At 34.7% G+C, this 22,956-nt stretch overlaps 1 protein-coding gene across 5 annotated transcripts; it reads right to left on the reverse strand.

The window, feature by feature from the left end:
- Window positions 1-44: 44 nt before the first annotated feature.
- On the reverse strand, window positions 45-15,717 carry LOC148607330 (thiosulfate sulfurtransferase-like). 5 transcript variants are annotated; one of them, XM_088544878.1, is made up of 10 exons: window positions 15,482-15,717; window positions 12,863-12,998; window positions 12,022-12,226; window positions 11,573-11,668; window positions 11,094-11,220; window positions 9,074-9,169; window positions 7,856-7,980; window positions 4,270-7,526; window positions 1,505-1,592; window positions 45-623 (listed from the first exon to the last, which is right to left on the reverse strand). In XM_088544878.1, exons 2-8 carry the CDS (start codon window positions 12,994-12,996, stop codon window positions 7,467-7,469), a joined length of 843 nt encoding a protein of 280 aa, XP_088401004.1. In that variant the 5' UTR covers window positions 12,997-12,998; window positions 15,482-15,717; the 3' UTR covers window positions 45-623; window positions 1,505-1,592; window positions 4,270-7,466. The 5 variants fall into 5 exon arrangements, with proteins under 5 accessions (XP_088401004.1, XP_088401001.1, XP_088401003.1 ...); XM_088544875.1 differs by having other exon boundaries at window positions 12,863-13,010; XM_088544877.1 differs by lacking the exon at window positions 15,482-15,717 and adding an exon at window positions 3,426-3,513 and having other exon boundaries at window positions 12,863-15,462.
- Window positions 15,718-22,956: the final 7,239 nt, after the last annotated feature.

The following is a 22,956-nucleotide window of genomic DNA, read 5'->3' on the forward strand; positions in this document are numbered from 1 at the left end:
TCGTAGAAATAAATACGGAATATTCTTTGTTTACAGATTATGCATTTTGCATTAAAGGTTATTTATTTTTGTTTACGTGGGTATGATTTATCATAAGAGCCTTACTTAATGCAAAGGTGGTCTTTCCCTTTAAATATAATTTGCCTGTTTGAATACAAGTAGCTCCGTTCCTCATAGGCAAGTTCCATAATCAAAATATAAGCATAACTATGTTGATTGTTCAATGAAATACTTCACGTTTGTATCTGTTAGTCTATCCGATTCACATATACAAATACGATAAACATGAGACATCGCTCCCGAAGAAAAACAATTGCATATCTTTGACTAATATGTTCTTTTCTGACGTCAGGATATCGCGGAAGTATTAATGAATGTCAAAAACTGTCATAGCTGTCTTCCACTTCCGCGGCACCTACGCATTAGCAATTTGATGGAAATTCCTGTGTCGAGAAGCCTCTATTTAACTCATCTAGCCATAGGCTATGATCACTGTCGGCTATTGCCATCACTTGGTATCCGTCGTCTTCGTTAACATTTTTTCAAAAATATTGAAAACAACTTTTCCTCTTGAACAACTGAACAGAATTCGCTGAAACTTTGTGATTCCACCTCAGGGTATTCTGTACAAAAAAGATAAAAAGTTACAAGTGTTCACCATTATGATATCTATCTGCTGAAATTCTGGTAAGTCATGATAGAGATAAATATAATTACCTTTATTAGACTTTTTTTTTTCTTTTTTTTTCTTTTGGGGGGGATGTAATTTAATTACATTAAAAAATATTCTTCTGTGAATCTACTGGACAAATTTCCATGAAAGTTGGTATGATTGTTCTTTGAGGGTATCTTGCACAAATGTTTGGATATTTGATCCGTGAAAATCTCGACCGCCGTTACTAAACAAGTACTATCTTTTAAAAAGAAGCCGATGGATATTCTCGCTTTGTTAATAACAAATCTGATTTAGATTTTATTTGGTGAACTGTGTGATTGCTGTACTATGTATCGTATTTCAATTATTTTATTGGTTCAACAAGTAAGCTATTTCCAATTATTCAATATTTAAATTAAAAATTATTCAATATATAAAAGTGATTGAAAATATTCCGGACACCAATGCCCCCAATGGAGCCTTAAATTTCACGGTTGCTACCAAAGTTGTCCAATGAAATCCGAGGTTGTAAGCTACATCGGTTAGGTTGCCATTGTTAAGCATTATGGATGTCACGTGATGTCAAAGCGAACTCAATACCGACTGCTTCGGAAAAATAGATCACAAGGATTAAACAACAGCCAAAAGATTGTTTTAGATCGTACAATGGTATTACTCTGTCGTCGTTGGCGTCTATTACCTTTAGTTTATTTAAAAAAACCAGAGTAAAATTATGTTTGAAATATTAACAAATTGTTTCTAGGGACAAGCCGGAAGGCCCTATAGCTTTTGAAGTTTTTCCCCCACCCCATTTGGAAATGAGGGCTAAAAAGGAGAAATAAGTATTACCATTAGAATTGATAGAAAAAGCTTATCGTACATCCGATTTTTAGCTCACTTGATCGAAGGCTATCCGTCGAACACGAGGCCGTGGTTACTAAAAATAGAACATAGGGATCAGACAGTAGTTTTTCACATATGTCTCCAAAACCGTTAGGTCAAGTCAAACTCTGACATAGATAAAAGTGTTCAGCATGGTGAGATCTACCTGTGGTAATATTTTCGTTTTTATCTGTTAACCCATGATGGATGTTGCCCTTTTTGCTGTTTTTAATGTATCGCGCAAGAACTCTAACAAATAGGCTTCTGGAACAGGGTTATGTTGCTACAAGATTGAAGTCATCACTACAGAAGTTTTATGGTCGTCATCATGAACTCGTGGATCGTTATGGTGTATCCATCAGCACCATGAAAACTGATTTATTCAACGGGTCATAGTTTTCCTTTCCTCGTTTGTCTACCCCGGACTTGACTTTTTATGAGCAACTCGGTGGGTGTACGCTTACCCTGCCGGTGCACCTGGTCCATGCTCCCAGTTTTTAGTGGAGTCCGAGTTGCTCATTTACTTTTGTTACTTTGTATGTATGATTTTAGTTACTTAATGTTCTTTGTTGTGTATGTCTGTTTTTCATGTCTGGTCTTTGTCCCTGGATTACATTCTTTTGATTACCGCTATAACCTTGGTTCCCTTGATTACTCCATTAAAAATCTCCGACACTACCATACCAATGGGAACCAAATTTGGTATGAATGTTACTTGGGGTATCCTGCATAGAATTGACGTGAATATTTTTATCCGTGGAATCCCGTGGCTTACGTTACTATAAATAGAACATAGAGATCAAACAGTAGTGTTTTGCATATTATATCTCCAAAACCGTTAGGTTAAGCCAAATTATTTCAGTTGTTGAAATGATCCTTATTATAAGGCCTACAAAAGTCTTCGGGGACGAAAGTTGTCAGACGACTCCTTGTAAGAGTTATTGTCCTTGAAAGGTGGAAAATGACTTTTTTACTGTTTTCAGTCAATATCTTGAAAAAGATAGATAGATAGATAGATAGATAGATAGATAGATAGATAGATAGATAGATAGATAGATAGATCGATACTTTCAATTGCTGAAATGTTCCTTATAAGTCCTATAAAAGTCGTCTTGAGTCAAGACAAAATGTGTTGGACACAATCTTGTTAAATTCATTGTCCTTGAAAGGCAAATTTTAACAAAGTGAGCGATTCAGGTTCCGGGGAGCTTCTTGTTATGATTCAGAAGAAGTCAATCTTTTCCTTTTAAAATTTGTTTTGAAAATTCTTACAGGGTAGGCTTATCTTTAACTGTTAGGGTTAAATGGGTACAAAATTGGGCAAAACCCGGTTAAAATCAACATTTTTTTAAATTTTTAGTCCGATTTCGAACTTTTCTTATTCAGATGTTTCTTACCGTTTTGAGTAATAAGGGATCGAAGGGGTCAGACCAAAATAAATCGACTTTTTTGTCTTTTAATTAAACTTCAAGTTTTGTGCTTTATTGTGTCCAAACCACTTGTGTCTAAAATGAACCGTAACACTTGCCCCAACTGTTCAGGTTTTGACAACTGCGGTTGTATCATGCTGCGCTCTGGAATCTGCTAGCCATGTAATAGACTTAGTCCACAGCCTAATCCCTTTTTTGTTTTGACGGAGGTGGTAAAAACAAAAAATATATCTCAAGTGCCGAATTCCAAAAAGAGATTATCCACGACCAAGAGCACACTTATGGCATGTGTGTTTTCAATTTTCTTCTTTTTTTGTGAAAGACAGTCGGCAGAATGTTTACGTTATTTTTTTCCTTCAAAATTTCAAATAAAAACGTATGAGTGGGGGGTCTGACGGAGGGTCAGTAGAGTGACCGGAAGCATTTTTCTAGGCCTAAATGGATGGTCTATTTATTACCCCAGTAGTGCTAGAGATTGTCTGGTAAGCTTTTTCTGACTTGGCTGAGATATGACAGAACGGATTTCCAACCTCTTACATCAATTGTCTATATAATTATATACAAATAAAGATTCAGAAGAAAAGTTAATGACAGTGTTGTGAAGTGCTGAATGTACGTTATTTTGGTTCTGAAACAAAATGATACTGGCAGTGCCTCTTGATATATTTTATACAGCTGTAAAACAAGTATACATTTTATCTAACGTAAAATTTTTCGGGCTCCAAATGTATGTGACTATTTAGAATTAGATAAAATTGTTTGATACAAATTTTAGTTGAAATATTAATTTTGAAGTTTTAATTGTGAGTCGGTACCGATGGATTTAGCCTTGAAGTCCTTTATATACCGGTATTATATTTTTGTTTCAAAAGAATGTTTTTGGTTGGGTACATAACTGTAAGTGGGCAATTTTTTCATTATTCAATATTATTTTCCTTTGCTAGAGAATTGTTTAATTAGGACTAATGTAAAAACAAAGACATTTTAGATGTAAATTCTTATAGCAAATCATACACTACTAATGTGGTCCTGAGGAAGAGTAATTGATAGGCGTTTTAGGGAATTGAAAATGGAGCATGTCCAAATCCCAAATTTGCCTATGTGCATATATATAATTCAATAGTGTTACCGAAAAAATATGCTGACAGCGACGTCAGCGTCCGTGTCGTCGTCGTCCATATTCACTTGATTTTCGTGCTATGACTATGGTTATGGTTGATCAATTGTTATGAAATTTTGATCTTATTTTACTTATTAATTAATGATTGCTCCTATTCATTTTTTTGAGTTTATGGCCCTTACCATTTTAACATTCGGGCCATCCATGTAACCGACAGATAACACACTGTTGGTTTCTGTGAATCTAAAAAAAAACTGAGAGACAAGAATTTTATCAAGCTAACTCACATGAAGTGAAATGTCCAATCCTAATTAACATGATATGGCAAGTACACCTAATATATAGTTCTTTATAGAGATTCCTCATACTTTGTAAAAAATAATTCCAAATCATCTTCCAGATATACAGAAGATGTTTACAAAATGCTGGAATTTTTAATCGACAACATATTTGTCCAGAGTGGTTGACGCGTTTTTCAACAAACGGTCGGCATTCCAATGGAAACAAATTGTACTCCTCTACTTGCCGACCTTTTCCTTCACTTTTATGAGGCTGACTTTATAGTTGATCTAATCCGAAAGAAAGAATATCGTTTATCTAGATCCTTTACTCTCAGTTTCCGCTATATAGATGACGTATTATCTTTAAAAATATCCTTATTTCGGGGATTTGATACATCGCATCTACTTCCGAAGAACTTGAGATAAAGGATACTAAAGACACTGCGAAGTCAGCCTCATATCTTGACCTACACTTTGAAATCGATGACCAAACTTTACGACAAACGTGATGACTTTTCATTCAAAATTGTCAACTTTCCTTTCATCTGTGGCAACATCCCTTCAGCACCGGGGTATGGATATCAAAACTCATACGTTATGCCAGAGCTTGTCGCTACTACGCAGACTTTTTTGTATCTCGCTAGAACTCTAACAAATAGGCTTCTGGAACAGGGTTATGTTGCTACAAGATTGAAGTCACCACTACAGAAGTTTTATGGTCGTCATCATGAACTCGTGGATCATTATTTGTTCTACTGATTTGTTCAACGTGTCGTCTTTCGTCTACCCCGGACTTGACTTTTTATGAGCAACTCGGCGGATGTTTCTAGAAAAGCAGAGGAAGCTTACCTTACCGATGCACCTGGGCCAGGCTCCCATTTTTAGTGGAGTCCGAGTTGCTCATTTCCTTTTGTTACATTGTATGCCCCTATGATTTTAGTTACTCTATGTTCGTTGTTGTGCATGTCTGTTTTCCATGTCTGGTCTTTGTCCCTGGATTACATTCTTTTGATTACAGATATAACCTTGGTTCCCTTGATTACTCTTCAACACATCCATGCAAGTACATTTTCAAGGAAGAATATGTATATGACATATCTTACGGTTGCAGCAAGTCATTGTGGAATTTATTCCCCATTAAATCATATCAGTAGATATTTAGTTACACATGTTAATATATATTTATAAACATGTGCATAATACAATTATTGATTTCAGTAAATGGAGAAGTTTTCTGGACGATGCAAATACGTTCACCCTACCGGTGCACCGGGGCCATGCTCCCAGTTTTAAGTGGAGTCCGAGTTTCTTATTTACATTTGTTAATTTGTACATGTATGTATTATTTTGTTCATTGCTGTGTTTGTGTGTTTTCCATGTCTGGTCTTTGTCCCTGGATTACATTCATTTGATTTTCGCTAGAATCTTGATTCCATTGGTTACTCTTTCAAGACAAAACGTATGTACGTTCAAATTTGCTCTTTGGGCAATACCAGTCTGCGTCCATACTTACCCCTCGGGCAATTCCAGTCTGTGTCCACACTTGTTTGTTTATTTAAAAAAATGAATATAGCATATCAAGCAAGGTGAACGGTTCAGGCTCCGTGGAGCCTCTAGTCTACCATCTTGCAGATAATATGGGTCATTGTTAATCAGGTCTTGTATTACAAACTTTATTTTGTGTTTTTTGTGGCATTTTTTGTTTTGTTTCTGTGCGAAAGCTTTAGTTCTCTTGGGCTTCGTGATTTTTAAATCGTTAATATTGTTAATTATATTTTTACACTGCATGAAATGCTGCAGATCTCTGCAGTATTTACCGTCATAGCGTCTTAGTTCTAGCTTCATACGAGATAAAAATGTACACGTGTGTTCTACTTATGTTTCTTGCTTGTATGAGAACGAGAAGTTTGCATGCATTGAACATTACCCAGTTTCCGATTCAAGCACAGAAACTCGTTACAAGATTATATAGTCATATACATTAGTACGGCCCCGATATTTATGAATATTCATTGCCAGCTGTTTAATCTGGTTCCTAATCTGATTCCCTGGTCAAAAGATCGCTACAACATACCTCTTTTAAAAAGTATCATACACATGTCTATGTGTCTTTTATTTTGCTTGTAAAAGAACGGGAAGTTTACATTAAAAGATGAAATGAATGGTTAGCATTAAATTCATGGAATATTACCCAAATTCCGATTCAAACACAGGGCTTCGTTGCAATTGACTATATATAGGTCATAAACGTTATCAGGAACCGATATCAATATATAGCCATTGCCAGTTGTTTAATCTGGTTCCGGGTAATTGAAACGATTCGGGTCGTCACGATTACGAAAGAGTACCCACTCATATCAAGGGAACCAAGATTTTAGAGCATATTGCGTTCGTGCCATTTCTGATTTTGAAAACAAGCAAAAATCAATGACAGAGAATGTTTGACGATTAGCGACTTTGAAGACTTCAGTCTTTGATTTTTTTATCGTAGTCTCTTGTCTTCTTAGTATTCAAGGCATTGTCTTGCCAAGGTACGCCGCCCTCGTTTGTACATTCTGTATTCCTACGTCTATCAATTACAAATGTTAAAGATGAAATTGTAAGATATTAAATGAGTAACAATATAAAAACAAAACAAGATTTTTTAAATATAGGAAACTTTAATTCCAGTAGTAATAAATAACATGAAACTGAAATCAGATACAAGTGCAACAGAGATTTTCATTCAAAGTAATCAAAGTTGGTCTTTCTTGATTATGAATAAAACTAGAAGATAGCTGAAGCCATTTAGTCGAGCAAATTACTTTTTAAAAATGGACGATGCAGCCATGTTTGGGTGATGACTTCGATGAGGTAGAAAGTCTCTTTGGCAGACAAAGTCAAAACTTGAAAATGTTCATAGGTACGGGGATATGGGGAACTTCTTTATCAAGTATACTGAGCGCTTTGAAGCGGCAAATTTCCTAGCTGCATAGGGCCTTCATATAAAATAGTACAAAATTTCGAGATTAAGACCGCGAGGGTTACCGAGATTAAATAATTTAGTATGAAGTCGAAGTAAGTATGACATATTGAGTGAACTATTAAATATATCTACATTACTCCGTTTTCTCTATCAGATTTTGTGGTGCTTTTTTGCTCCACTCATTAAAACCACCCTGAAAGACAAAATAACACAATTAAATAGTAAACAAAAATTCGGAGCAATAATGTTTTGAACAAATTTAAAAATAACAACTTAAAAACTATGCATAACCAACGAAACTTCGTATAAAGTTCATCAAAATCTAAATGGTTTTGGATAAGTACTGCCTATATGCCCAATAAAGCAAAGTGTGATGCCAAATCTTCCAGGTGAATTCAAAGTTCGGTTACAGTCTGTCTAATGAACTATTTACGATGAGCACACCAATAAAGAAAATAAATAGACATAATTTAAAGACAGACAGATGTGTTTGCTGGGCTTAAACATTGATTTTTTTCTTACCAAATAAACTCTGGCATTCGGGCATCCACACAATGAAGCAATAAATGCAAGACTACAAGAAGACATTCCACTGTTACAGTAAGTTAAAATAGGTTTCGATAGGTCAATTCCTGCTTTTTGGAAATCTACAATATAAAAACAAGCCTGTAATAGAAGTAAGAGGCGGGGGAGGGGGTCGAGGGCCCAGCGCCCCCTTAGAAAATCGAAAATTGCAATTTTTAAAAATTGTTGAAAGATTGCGTGTGTTAAATCATGAAAACACTCAGAAAGAAATATGGTTCAATAGTAATCCAGCAAATTAGTTATTTAGTATGATATCCTCACTGGTGATCGTGGGGGGCCCTTACCTAACACTCTGGATCCGCCACTGGAAGAATCGATGATAACGGTGCGTTATAATCTCTAGATAAAAAAATAATACCGCGGTAGTGATAAGACGTTTTTCTCAAGATTATAACCATGACGACAAGTTCAGACAATAAATTATCACCAACAAACGGTTGCATTGTCCGTCTTATGTCAAATATCTATTTTTTTTCAAACATTAATTTTAGTTTCAGAAAAACAATAGAAATAGAAATGTAATATGTCATACCAGTGCTGAATTATTACGGAAAATACTCACAGAGTCAAGTAGTTCTTTGTTAGTTTAATTTTTAATGCGTTGTATCGCTTTTTCTCACATTTTTTGATAAAATTCCATACAACTCGACCAGTTGATTAAAAATAATTTATTTCCCTAAGAGATTAAACAGTATCGTACAGCAGATTTATTTCATTGGTCAAATTTTAAGGTCATGTTCTCGTACTTGACTGCCATTAATCGATTTCAGTTGTATAGTTGGAATTATTAATAAGGTATAAAGTTTTGTGAATTATTCGACCTATCAAATGGGAAAAAATAATGTAAAATTTTATGCGTTGGTGTTTAAAAGCCACTTCATACCTGTTTCGCATCAAATATGTCATCTGTCAAAATGAACAATTGTTGAAATCATACGAAAGGAAAAAATAAATGTTTTAAAATGGGAGAAACAGATACTTGTGAGTGGATTAAAATATTTCTACACTCTCGATAGTTTAAATGAAGGTTTTTAACATGCTCGCTGAAGCTCGCATGTTAAAAATCTTGAAAATTCGTGCAACAAAAAAAAATCTGTGTAAATCTAAACCCTTCTATACTACTGGCATCATTTTTTTCAAGGAGTCTGGACTTACCTTCTTTTATGTCTGTTTCATTTTTCAATCCTCCATCTTCTGACATTAGAGATGATAAAGGTATATTCATGGCATTTACAATGTGACCAGATGAATCTGTAATATATTACGAACAAATATGGAAAGGAGAAATAAATTGCTTTGGATCATAGAAGTAAAATGTATTTAAATATAACAATAAACGCTTCTTTCAAATGTGATATCATGGACAGAACAATTGCATTTTCATCAGACTTATAAAATATATAGTTTACACAGTTTGATTACTAAAGGGAGATTACTAGTACATGAACCTTTACAATTACATTCGTAAGGTCAAATTGTTTCAGTGATGTTTTTTTTAGTAAACAGGTCTTTATTTTGACCTTCTGACACGTTGAGTTTAATCAAATAAGGCGTCACTAAGGGAAACTAGAACTGCAGTTTACGATTGTTCAAGTGTTTTGGAGTTGTATAAATTCATGTTTTGGATTCAAAAGTATTCGATTAAAATTTTGTTAAAATAGACTCCTAAGCGTCTTTGTTGCTTCATAATGACGGTGCCATCTGTAAACATGTTTATGAAATGTTCTGATGAAATATGGTGTTTGAATCATATAAAAGAGATCAAATGGCGCCACCGGTGGGCATTCCTATATATATATTTTTAGACCCATGTAAAAGATCCCGTGTACCTCGAAGGGATAAACATTAACAAAATCATTTACTTTTGTTACTTTGTATGTGCTATTTTGGTTATTTGATGTTCTATGGTTGTGTTTGTCTGTTTTCAATGTCTGCTTTTTGTCCCTGGATTACATACTTTTGATTTCCACTAGAATCTTGGTTCTCTTGATTACTCTTTCAAAATATAGAAAGAATATCGTTTGGCTAGATCCTTTAATCTCAGTTTCCGCTATATAGATGACGTATTATCTTTAAACAATCCTAATTTCGGGGATTTGATACATCGCATCCACCCAAAAGAACTTGAGATAAAGGATACTACAGACACTGTGAAGTCAGCCTCATATCTTGACCTACACTTAGAAAGCGATGGTAAAGGAAAACTATTGACCAAACTTTACGACAAACGTAATGACTTTTCATTCAGAATTGTCAGCTTTCCTTTCATCAGAGGCAACATCCCTTCGGCTCCTGCGTATGGAGTGTTCATATCACAACTCAAACGTTATACCAGAGCTTGCCGAAACTACACAGACTTTTTGTATCGCACTAGAACTCTAACAAATAGGCTTCTGGAACATGGTTATGTTGCTACAAGACTGAAGTCATCACTACAGAAGTTTTATGGTCGTTATCATGAACTCGTGGATCGTTATGGTGTATCCATCAGCACCATGAAAACTGATTTATTCAACGGGTCATAGTTTTCCTTTCCTCGCTTGTCTACCCCGGACTTGACTTTTTATGAGCAACTCGGCGGGTGTTTCTAGAAAAGCAGAGGACGCTTACCCTACCGGTGCACCTGGTCCATACTCCCAGTTTTTAGTGGAGTCCGAGTTGCTTAAATCCTTTTGTTACTTTGTATGCCCCTATGATTTTAGTTACTTTATGTTCTTTGTTGTGTATGTCTGTTTTCCATGTCTGGTCTATGTCCCTGGATTACATTCTTTTGATTACCGCTATAACCTTAGTTCCCTTAATTACTCTTTCAGTACCTCACGACACAAAAGGAGAATCAGGCGAATACATACACAATATATGAAACTCCTTCATATATTATCCAGACTTAAAATTTTCATCCATTATAGATGATAAAACACGTGTTTTCAAACCCCTGCATTTTGGTTTGTTATTCAGTAAAATAAAGTTCACTTTGGTCTGTTTCTAAATTTTAAAATTGTTTTGGAACCTTTTTTCTGCGTCACACACTTTTGATACAGGAAAAAACCTGTTCGTTCTGACACCATAATGAGTTTAACATAATATTGGAACAAAAACAAAATTTATGGGATAAAATTAACTCTGTGTCGGCCATATCATAATGATCTCCACATCGATTAAAAAAAACACTCACTTTGTCCCGAGAACTTGGTTTTTGCTCGGCTATCACAAATCTGAAGTGATTGGGAGTTCACTATGGCTTCAACATCCTCAAATTTTGTTACTATTTCTGCATTTAAACTGGCCTTAAAGTTCCCACGCTTTTAGAAAATATGAGAAAAGTAATAAAATTATATAGCGGTAGCATAATGACACAAAACATGCGATTTTTAAATAAGTAAAACTGCAACTCTCATCAGGCTTAGAGCGACGATTACCTAACAACCACAGAAACAGCTGAACTATTAAATGTGTTTAAAAGTAAACATTATATCCAATTTAACTTGGGTGTTTTAGTTTCCTATTTTTCTACCTTTTAATACGATGATCCTCCCTCATTCCTGTCAAACGAAGTAACTGGAATATATCGTAGTAAACAATGCGGCCATTAGTGACCATAAATGGACCTAAGCTACACATGTTGGAAGACAAAACTATTTATGAGATATCTACCTTCCTTGTCGGAACTAGGTCTGTAGTTGGTAAACCTTCGTTCGTCCATTTTTTAAAACCGCCATTCAAGACGCAAACATTTTTATGTCCAAACAACTGAAAATATTGTACACAGAAAGTTTTGGGAGTTAAAAAAGGACACTGATGTTTTCCATCACACTTGTTTTCCATTTGTTTCACTCCTATTTGTCATTCATTTGTTTTGAATAATTTATCTTTAAATTTTATTTTAAAATATCATTTTCTTTTGTTTCATCGTCATCATCCTTTAATTCCAATTTCACAGAGATTGATAATCATGAATAACAAAAAGAAAAAAAATATTACCGCAAACATTCTTTTTAAGAATTCAAAGTTAAACGTTCTTAATGAATTAAAAGAAAGAAATTCAATGTTAATAGCTTTACAGTAGCTCAATTAATTTTAAATAACCGGGCATTTTATCTCACCTTGAATATCCACAATGCTCTACCGGAAACAAGAAACCCGTCTATGTCAGAGTTGCTATACAATATCAATGTATCACCATCGTTTATACCCGCTTCTCTGACACTTTCTTCGAATGTCTCCATTTTAGGAATATGTCTTGGATACATGTCGGTGAATTCGGTCTCGTCAAAAACATTCACGAATACAGCACCCGGAATATGACCCCTTTAATTAAAAAAACATATAAGAGTTAAGTAACTTTTCAGATACACAACAAATTGGAATTCACTGAACAGACAGTATCCGAGATTGCACTACAGTAATACGTTGTCGTCCTTTGCACCATAAATACAATTTACTTTAGTCTGATGTATTCCGACAGCTATAGATCTATGCTATTTACACACCTTTGTTTGTTGAAAACTGAAATGCCGATGAAACAACCAAGAACATAAAATAACCAAAATAACACATACAAAGTAACAAAAGTAAATGATTTTGTTAATGTTTACCCCTTCGAGGTATACGGGATCGTTTAGTTGGGTCTAAAAATATATAAATTACACCAGGTAGGAATGCCTACCGGTGACGCCATTAGATCTCTTTTATATGATTCAAATACCACATTTCATCAGAATATTTCATAAATATGTTGAAAGATGGCACCGTCATTATGCAGCAACAAAGACGCTTAGGCGACTATTTTAACAAAAATGTTAATGCCGACATATTGAAATCCATGAATGGATGGGCAGTCGGACGGGCAGACGGACAATGGTACACCATACCGAGTTGGTCAAAATTAAATTAATGGCTGACAGCTTACCCCATAGTTGTAATGGGTATCTAGTAAGGTCTTACTTGGAATACTCCAATTTCATGTCTGCTGTAGACGACCAAGAAACATCACATACGACAACATCATCAGGAAGACCATTTCCTATTTCCGTTTCTAACCATCGGCAGTTCACCAATTGGCTAACTTCAAATGGCATTCCTTTGATTCAATATTCGTATACGTGTTTGGAAATTCGAATGGAATATAAAAAATGTACATTGGGAGAAGTTAGCAAATTTTTTTTACATGAGAAATTATTGTAAAGACTATGTAGAACAGAAGAAAGCCTGTGAAAACAAAACTTATGAATCATTGCATAATTTGTAAACGCAAGCACTATGACAGGGTGGACTGCGAAATTGTAAAAAAAATTTTTTTGCTTTATTGCTTGAGTCAATTCATAATTTCATTTTATGTGTAACCTAATACAGTACAATGGATTCAGGATTTTTTATTCATTTTCGAACACAGGTCCTTTGGATCAGGATTGTTTTTAGTCACAAAAAATATTAAATCATTTTTTCCATATTGAGTTATTGTGTGGGTTCTCAGACATGTCCGCTTGCTATTTAATAGTGTTTAAACTGTGCCCAGTTTTTCGCCTATCTACTTGAGAAGTAGATAAACGAAAAACTGGGTATAATATTAAAATATGGAAACAAAATGATTTTATGGCAAGCCCAAGTGGACAAAAATGAGTATTTTCAAATATTAAAAAATATGGTTTTTTAATAATACAAATTCATTTTCTAATATTACAAATTAGATTTCTTACATCACAAATATTACAAAATATTGATTTTTGTCCACTTTGGCTTGCCCTATGATTTAATATTTTTTGTGATTAAAAAAATCCTGGTCCCAAGGGCCTGTGTTTTCAAACACATTAGATGCACAAATTTGTAACCTTCATTTTCAAAAACAAAAACCAAAATGCCAAAAAAAAACTGTCCCGCACTGAAATGATGAAAACATTCTACAATTTAGCTAAAATATTAAACTCTTCTTTTAACAGTTTTAAGCAATGTATATCGAGCGCCGCGAAGCGGTGTGAGCTCTACGGTTATTACGTGTATTTTCTAAATTTCCCGTAAGGTTCCCCAATATACTAACGAAAAAAAAGTAATGTCCCGGAAATAACAAAAATGACTGTCCTTACGGAGAAAATTCATCATTTCCTTCAATCAAACAAATAAAAAATATGTAGGTGAAGATTACGTTTCAGTAGAAATAACTTAATCTTTTCAGATAGTTTTCAAGTCTTTTTCTATTTTTTTACTTATCTAAAGAAGTGAATGTCATGTTTTGAAAACTTCGGGAAACACGTGGATGTACGTACGTGTATCTCCGCTGTTCCACTGTTGCTGTTGTCAAAAACCTAACCCGCCTTGGAAAAAATATAACTCCGATTGTATTAACAAAATTGAGGCAAAGCTTTTCTAAGATAGGAAAGGCAATCATTTTCTTGTTTGGAATTTGCAACTGTCGTCTGAATTTTGTCTACGTCACATGATATGTGTAAAATATTCCCACCCTCCGTGGAGAACTGCAATATTTCCGGTATCTGTACAGATTGAACTGAAATGGATATTGCTAGAGAAGCACATAAGGGATAAACATGTAAAGTATTGCAAGTGCTTTAAAGTTATTGACCATTTTGAGAGCGAGGGGAAAGGGGGATATGGGGTTGGGATTTTGGGGGAAAATTGTTAAAGTTATTCATTTATTGAATAAAAATCAATTAACAAGACAAATTTTCAAATAGAAATTTTTTTCTTGCTGCATAAATAAAATAGTGCACTTGCCAATCAAAAATTTTCATGCAGGTTGACACTCCCCCCTCTATGTAATGTCCTTCATTATTTTTTCGAGTCTCGCACAGACGGTACATGTATGAATGTATAGTAAAGCTCACGGTGCTCGCTGATTTAGGCAATGCCTACCCGATATTAAGCTAAACAGACTCCTTGGTGCCAGATATTTTTAAATTGAACATTAATTTAACTCACTGTATTTGATCTGTTTATAGCGAGCACCGCGAAGCGTTGTGAGCTCTTCGGTTATTACGTGTACTATCTAAATTTCCCTTAAAGTTCCCAAATATACTAACGAAAAAAAAAGTCATGTCCCGGAAGTAACAAAAAGTGACTGTCCTTACGGAGAAATTTCATCGCTTCCATAAACCAAACAAATAAAAATACATAGGTTGAGATTACGTTTCAGTAAAAATAAATTCATCTTTTATGATAGTTTTCGAGTCTTTCTCTATTCTTTTTTTTTACTTAAAAAAATGTAAAGTATTTCGAAGTGCTAGAAAGTTACCGGCCAATTTGAGAGCGAGAGGAAAGGGGTATGGGAATGGAATTTTGGAGAAAAAATTCAACTTATTCATTTATTGAAAAAAACTCCCCCAGATTTTCAAATAGAAATATTGATTTAGCTTGCTCCTTAAATATAAATAAAATATTGGACTTGCAAAGCAAAAATTTTCATCCGGGTCGATCCCCCCTCTTTGTAATGTCCTTTATCATTTTTACGAGTCTCGCACAGACGGTACATGTATGGTAAAGCTCACGTGCTCGCTGATATAAGCAATGCCTACCCCATATTATAAGTGAATAGTAATCAATACACCTAATTACCTGTAGCAGGGACCTGTGACGTCTGACGAAGCTGTACTTGTAACTTACACTTCCTCTTTCTATTGAATGGACACGTGCGTTCGCTTGTATCTATTTTTAACACATAAACAAAGCATTAATCAATGTTTTGTTCGTTCAGTTAACAGTCTGTGTAAAACCGAACATTAGCATCCTACATGTACACCTTGTTGAAAATAAATCCAAAATGAGTACAGGTGAAGTCTACCTTGCTGACCTACTTAAAATACACTTTTTGATATGTGTAAAGTTTATTTATGGTTGGATGTTACTATCTTTGGACTTGCATGATTTCCGTGTCTGAAAGTTTTGTCAATTTTTTGTATTTTGAGAAAAAGAGTACATTAACAGCCTGAGGCCAACCCTTCCGAATTTGCCGTCGTAAAACAATTTATGTAGGGTTTCAAAATTTGAGAAATAAAATGTACCCCTACCCAGGAAATATGCCAAACTTCTCTCAGACCATTAGCAACGCACTATGAATATGCTGAATCTACTTAATGAAGCAACCATTTGATTTTTATTTATGGGTGTTGGGGGGGGGGGGTCGGTCAGAATAAAATTTCCTGGACTTTTTTTACTATACATCATCGTCCTGCCTTTCTATTTCAAATTTGATCTAAGCCCCCCCCCCCTTTTCAATAAAAATGGTTGCTCCGTAGCAGCCAGCAGTTGTTGACGTATAGACTTAGTATAACGGAATTATTGTCCTGTCCGTCACATATTAGCACGGAAGCAGCTGTGCCAGATTTCATGAAACTCTGTAAGTAGATACATGTAGGATATGTCGTATGATATGTTACAACAATTATTATGCATAACCTGGTGTTTCATCCGCTCAATCTTTTTAGAGTAATGACCGTAGTAAAAGCGCTACTCCTCGGAAACTACTGTACCGAATTTCATAAAAATTGTGTTAGATAGAACATGCAATGCAGTTGTGTATATTACCTTTATATGAGAGCCATTTGAACTTTTCCAAAATATAGAACCTGCTTGTCATTTCGACTGGTTTAAAACTTCTCAACTGAAGCTCATGAAACTTTTTAGATAAAGATGACATTGTATGTAGTTGTGCATATAACCTTTAAAATTTGTTCTTTTTATTTTTGTAAGTTATGTCCCCTTCCCAAAACATTCAACTGAGACAGCTTGTCGTCGTATTTCCTCTGAAACTACTCAACCGAATTTCATGAAACTTGATAATTATTTTCTATAAATGTCTTGTGGTTTTAAAACTTGTCATGTTTTGTTGGTTTTCATAGAAAATGTCAAAGAAAGTGTCTGACACTTTTTGTAATGGCCAGACAAATAAAATTGAATGTCTACCGAAAAAACACATATGAACATTCGCGGATCTGCTCTTATGAAAGTAAATTTGATAACACGCGAAAGGTGAAAATATATGTACTTAACTATTACTTAATTGTTGTTGTTATTGTTATCATGAGTCAGAGCTTGCCGAAACTACGCAGACTTTTTGTATCACGCTAGAATTCTAACAAATGGGCTTCTGCAACAGGGTTATGTTGCTACAAGATTGAAGTCATCACGACAGAAGTTTGATGGTCGTCATTATGAACTCATGGATCGTTACGGTGTATCCATCTGCGCCATGAAAACTGATTTGTTCAACTTGTCATAGTTTTTCTTTCCTCTTTCGTCTACCCCAGACTTGATTTTGTATGCACAACTCGGCGGGTGTTTCTATAAAAGCAGCGGACGCTTACCCTACCGGTGCACCTAGTCCATGCTCCCAGTTTTTAGTTGAGTTCAAGTTGCTCGTTTGCTTTTGTTACTTTATATGTATGATTTTAGTTACTCTATGTTCTTTGTATTGATTGCTCTTTAAAATAAAAAAAAAACCAAAATAATCCAACCTGTCTTCGTGGTGTCATTAAAGCGTATTCGCCTTAAATTTATTCGATCCCCGACCCTTACACATTGGAAGTCATCGCTTCTACGTCAAGTACTAGGCTTACTTTGTCTTGTTAACTGTTGCTTCTAGGGGTAAGTATGTTAAAATCTGACTGAACATGTCATTTTAGTACTAGATGAGATCAGTTCGAAAGATTCAAATCTGTGCCTTAAATTGTATGAACAAATATATACAAATTGACTATCAAACAATCAACTGCCAGCGCAAAAACAAATCTAGATGAGCAGAATTTTGCTTTTTTCTATTCTTCAATAAGGATGTTTGCTGCTATGTTTGGGAATAACACGGATTTCAATTCTAAGGGTTGCGAATTCTGTCAAGATCTTCCATTTTAGAACAATACAAGGAGAAAAAATAGATGGGTCAGTGTGCTTGTTTTTGTGATATAAGCGTTTGAATTTTTGGCGGGAAAGGGATTTCTCTAGATTTTTCATTGGTTTTGTCTTAGAAGTTTCTTATCTTCGGAAGACACTGAAGAAATAACAAGAATTTCATAAAAAAATATCTTAAATTACATTTTTCATGGTGTGCTTGAGGAAATTATGAAAAGAAAGGTGCAGTGAGCAAAAAATATCAGTGCTATGAAATGAGAAAAAAAAAAAAACAGGAGTTCGGAAATTGGACAAAAAAAAAAGCCGAAATCATGTTACTTTAATGGGCAATTTTCAACATCAATGGGCTTATGGCTATATGTTCTTGCCAAGCACTGCATATTTAAAATTTCCAGACCTGCACTAGAATTTGAAATATAAACAGTGTAAATGAAAATAGAAAGAGTGTCAATGTTATATAAGGTACACATGCTATTTCATTAGCGATGGGCGGGGGATCTTTTGGGGAAAAAATAAATATCCATGTATTGAAAAAATCCTTTTACTCTTCCACTGAAATCTCGGCTTGTTTAATGTAAAATGTACTACGTAAAACTGCGCGGGATTCCAATCCTTGCCTTATATAAATCCCTGGAAAGAGTGAATAACCAAAATATTATCACAAGTGCCGAAGAACGCCTAGATTTAACGAGTGTGTGGAACTGTTCCGCGCGCGAGTTAAATTCTCAAGTTCTTCGCACGAGTGATCATATTTTGGCCAGCACTCCACAATATTGTAGAACTACCTAATTTTGGTCTTGTAATCTGATGCTTTGTAACATTTATCACTAAATAATTGTCAAGCATCTGTTAATCTATGTATCTAGGAATAGCTGAAGCCAAGGCCTTCAGAATGCAGTAAAAATTTTCTGAAAAAAATTACCCACAACAAATAGGGTTACCATAGAAACCATGCAAAAATATGCGAAAATTTGCAAAAAAAGTTGATAAAATCACGTTTAAAATATCAAATTTCCCGCAAAATATCTAAAAATTTTATTTCACGCCCTGAAACATTTTCCTTGGAAAACCCCTTCCTCATGTGGCCATCGCCTGTTAGATTTTTAACTATTTCACTTTGTAATTCACTTATCAAATTTAAAATGGTAAAAAATTGACTTACTTTCAATTTCAGTTTTCGCCGTTTTGGCGGGAGAAAGTCCGAGAGTGAAATTACCGAATTTATTTTACAGTCAAGAAAAAGTAGTTCTGAATTTAACTGAATAGGGGTGTGTCAATATTTTTTATCACTTGAGATATAACAAAATTATTTTAACCAATCAGATTATAGTATTTATCACAAGTTGATTTATTGTGAATTATTGAAATTTATTACCCTGGTAACATTCGATAAAACACTGCTATCTATATAATAAAGTATTTTATTCACTATTAATTCAAAATAAACATCATTTATTTTCAATAATTTTTAGCTCACATGGCCGAAGGCGTCCGTCGTCGTCGTCGTCGTCGTGGACAAATTTTAAAAAATCTTCTCCTCTGAAACTACCGGACTGACAGGTTTAAATATTGGCATGATTGTTCCTTTGGGCGTTCTTCACAAAGTGGCTGTTGGGATTTTTGATCCATGAAAAAACATGACAGTTTTTTGCAAATAACTCAAAAACCGTTGCCTTTAGCAAATTTCTGGCACAAGTAATATTGTCCAGCATCATGAGATGGAGCTTTGCCAAAATTTTCAAAACGATTGGTCAACTGATATAGGAGTTACGGCCCCTGAAACAGTTTTTTTCTGCATTTTTCGCATGTGCAACTTTGGAAATCTTCTCAAAATCCATTGCACAGAATTCAATGAAAGTTATCATTTATGTTTCTTAGGGTATCCCACACAAAATGAGCGTTGGGATTGTTGATTCATGAAAAAACATGGCCGCCGTTACTAAAAATAGAACATAGGGGTCAGATGGCAGTTTTTTGTAAATAACTCAAAAACCGTTGCCTTTATCAAATTTCTGGAATAGGATGATATTGTTCAGCATCATGAGACGGACCTATGCCAAAATTTTCAAAACAATTGGTCAACTGATGTAGGAGTTACGGCCCTGGAACAGTTTTTTTTTGTTTGTTTTTTTTTTTGCATTTTCGCATGTGCAACTTTGAAAATCTTCTTCTCAAAATCCATTGCTCTGAATAAAAGTTGACATGTATGTACTTTAGGGTATCCCACACAAATTGACAGACGGGATTGTTGATTCATTAACAAAACATGGCCGCCATTACTAAAAATAGAACATAGGGATCAGATGGCAGTTTTTTGCAAATAACTCAAAAACCGTTGCCTTTAGAAAATTTCTGACATAGGATAAAATTGCTAAGCATCATGAGAAGGACCTATGCCGAAATTTTCAAAACCATTCATTGACTAATGTAGGAGTTACGACCCCTGAAATAGTTTTTTTTTTTGGTTGTTTTATTTTATTTCTTTTTTCACCTGTACAACTTTGAAAATCTTCATCTCTAAAACTATTTAAGATCATTGAATGAAAATAAGCATAATAGTTCTTTAGTGTATTGTGCTCAAAATGACTGTTGTGATTTTTAATCCGTGTATAGATATGGCTGCCTATACTAAAAATGGAAATTAGGAGTCATAAGACAGGTTTTTGAAAAAATAAAAATAAAAACTGTTGCCTTTAGCAAAATTCTGGTTCAGGTCATGAAAATGCTATGAATAATTTTAGTTGATTTTAACTTTGTCTGTCTCATTATGAAACAGGAAGAAACGATTCGAAATGAAATCAAGGAACAGAGAAATATCTTAATGATCATTTAGACCAGCTTGAAAATAATCTACTCGAAAATCTTCACTCGAAGTTTTACCAAAATCAAAGCAGTACTTGATTAAATTCAAGAAATTAACGAAAAAGTCCGTCAGATATCATCGGATTTGTCCAAAATTAAAACACACACTTGCAGACATACAATCATTCTTCTGTCTTCCATGTCTACAGTCCGTGGTTGCCGCTGAAGAAAAATGTATAGAGCAACTGTAGGTCGACGAAAAACTGATCAAGAGAGAACTTGACTTCATTAACCAGACGAACTATTTTCTAATAGAAAATTTCGGTCGTATTGAAAGTAAAGAGTCTAAATATAAAGAAGAAGGGAAAAAAGCGCAATTAGTTGATGCAATTTCGGAAATAAGGTATAAAGGTGTCGTGTTTCAATTGGTTGGTTCCTTCTTATTTTCACTTGGGACACCAGATGACGTGACGCTAAATGTTATCACTTGGTGTGCAGTTAATGATGATGGGAGTATTATATTGTCGGAGAATAACAGAGAAATGTTTCGTGATAGGTTAAGTCTTTACAGCTGTACCGGGAATTTCATTAGTGCTAGGGAAAACCGCGGCCACGAAACCATTGTCGAATTTACGGAACCCCTCGGCGCCTGGCAGTGCATTGCTCTCTGTAGAATGCCCGCACAGCAGGTATATTCAGGTGTTCGAAACTAAGAATTTAAGCGAAATAAGAATCTTTGAGATTGAAAATGGTAGTTTTGGTGTGACTGGGTATAAAGAAAACATCTTCTTTACTTCCATAGAGGGTCTCAGAAAATACAATACAAAGCTACATAGCAATGATGTATTATTTAAGTCCAACTTCAAAATCTTTTCATTTATATATTATCACAACAAAAGGTTGTACTTCACACACGGCGAGGGAAGCTCGTCTGTTTCTTGCTGTGATGAGATGTGAGATCATTTGTCGTCAATGAAAGTGGCCATGTTTTTGTGGCGGGAAATAAGTCAAACAGTATTATATGTTTATTTCTAGAAGGAACTCAAGCAAAAGTTGTAATGAATGTATCTTCTCCGTTGGTATATGCAATGTGGACAATAAATATCGGCTTATAATTTGCACTGAAAGTAACACTGCGTACATTTGTCAAGTATGTGAGAAATGATTTGAAAAAAAAGATTCTAGAGGAAAAGAGTAAAGTGATATTGACTAAGAATTATTGGTTTAGTAAGTTTAAAACTTCATTTTCTGTGACAGCAAAACTAAGTAATTTTTTGTGACAAAAAGACGAGATATGAAACATTGCATACAGATATTTGTTGAAAGTTGAAAGCAAATGAAGTCTGTGAATGTAAATTATAACAATTCAGCCAGACATATTACAGAAGTTTTTGACTAATTGTTTATATATATAACTGTTACTGATTGAAAGGAAAGGACAAAACACAATAAGGAACAGGAAAAAGTCACTTTAAGTAATACGAAAGAGTTTAAAGAGTTTTTGATAACAGAAATGTTAACTGTTCTCCTCTTTTCCACACCGCTGGGTCGATACCTCTGCTGGTGGATTTTGTCCCCGAGGGTATCATCAACCCAGTAATACGATTTCTAAAATCAATGATTTTAAGAAGAGGAATGAAAGAAAAACTGACTCGGACGTCGCCCAGTATAAAAAGAGTATAAAAAGATCCGAACCTGATAGCAGATCGGACACTCTGTTCTTTTGTAAGAATGTGGTGTCCCCAGATGGGAATCTTAGCACACTCACATGTGGTATAGAAAGTGCCCCGATCAATTCAACTAAAAGTACCCAATCACACGTTCAGTCTGCAGACCATATATTCCAATACAAAAATTCTGACTATTTCAAAATTATCAAACCATGTTCCATCACTTTAAATGATATATTTGACTACAACGATGACGAATCACATTGTACCATATGAAAATGTGGTATTAAAAATGGCAAAACATGCAACATTCTTATAACCGACTCTTACTTCTCCGGTTCCCTTACAAACAAAAGCTTCCATACAAGAAGTCACGATGACTTAAGTTGCAAATCAACAAACTTAATATATGGATTAGAATGCAACTTATGTGGTTTAGTATATGTCGGAGAAACGCAGGAACGATTAAACAAAACAATGTGCGGTCATCGTACGGGAATTAACACCACCAGATTCCCCACAGTGTATCAACACTTTAATCAACAAGATCATTCAATCCCCTCTATGAAAGGATAGGAGAAAGAAAGGCGTACTGGATACGCGGACTAGGTACTGCAATAACTTACGGATGCAATGACAACATCAAAAGTATAGGAAACCTTTTAAGCCAATATAACAATAGCATAAATGTGATGAATTTATTTAACAAATTCC

The sequence above is a fragment of the Perna viridis genome, chromosome 9, assembly GCF_037379345.1.
Source record: "Perna viridis isolate PV_CMFRI_1.1 ecotype Kerala chromosome 9, ASM3737934v1, whole genome shotgun sequence".
Taxonomy (NCBI): domain Eukaryota; kingdom Metazoa; phylum Mollusca; class Bivalvia; order Mytilida; family Mytilidae; genus Perna; species Perna viridis.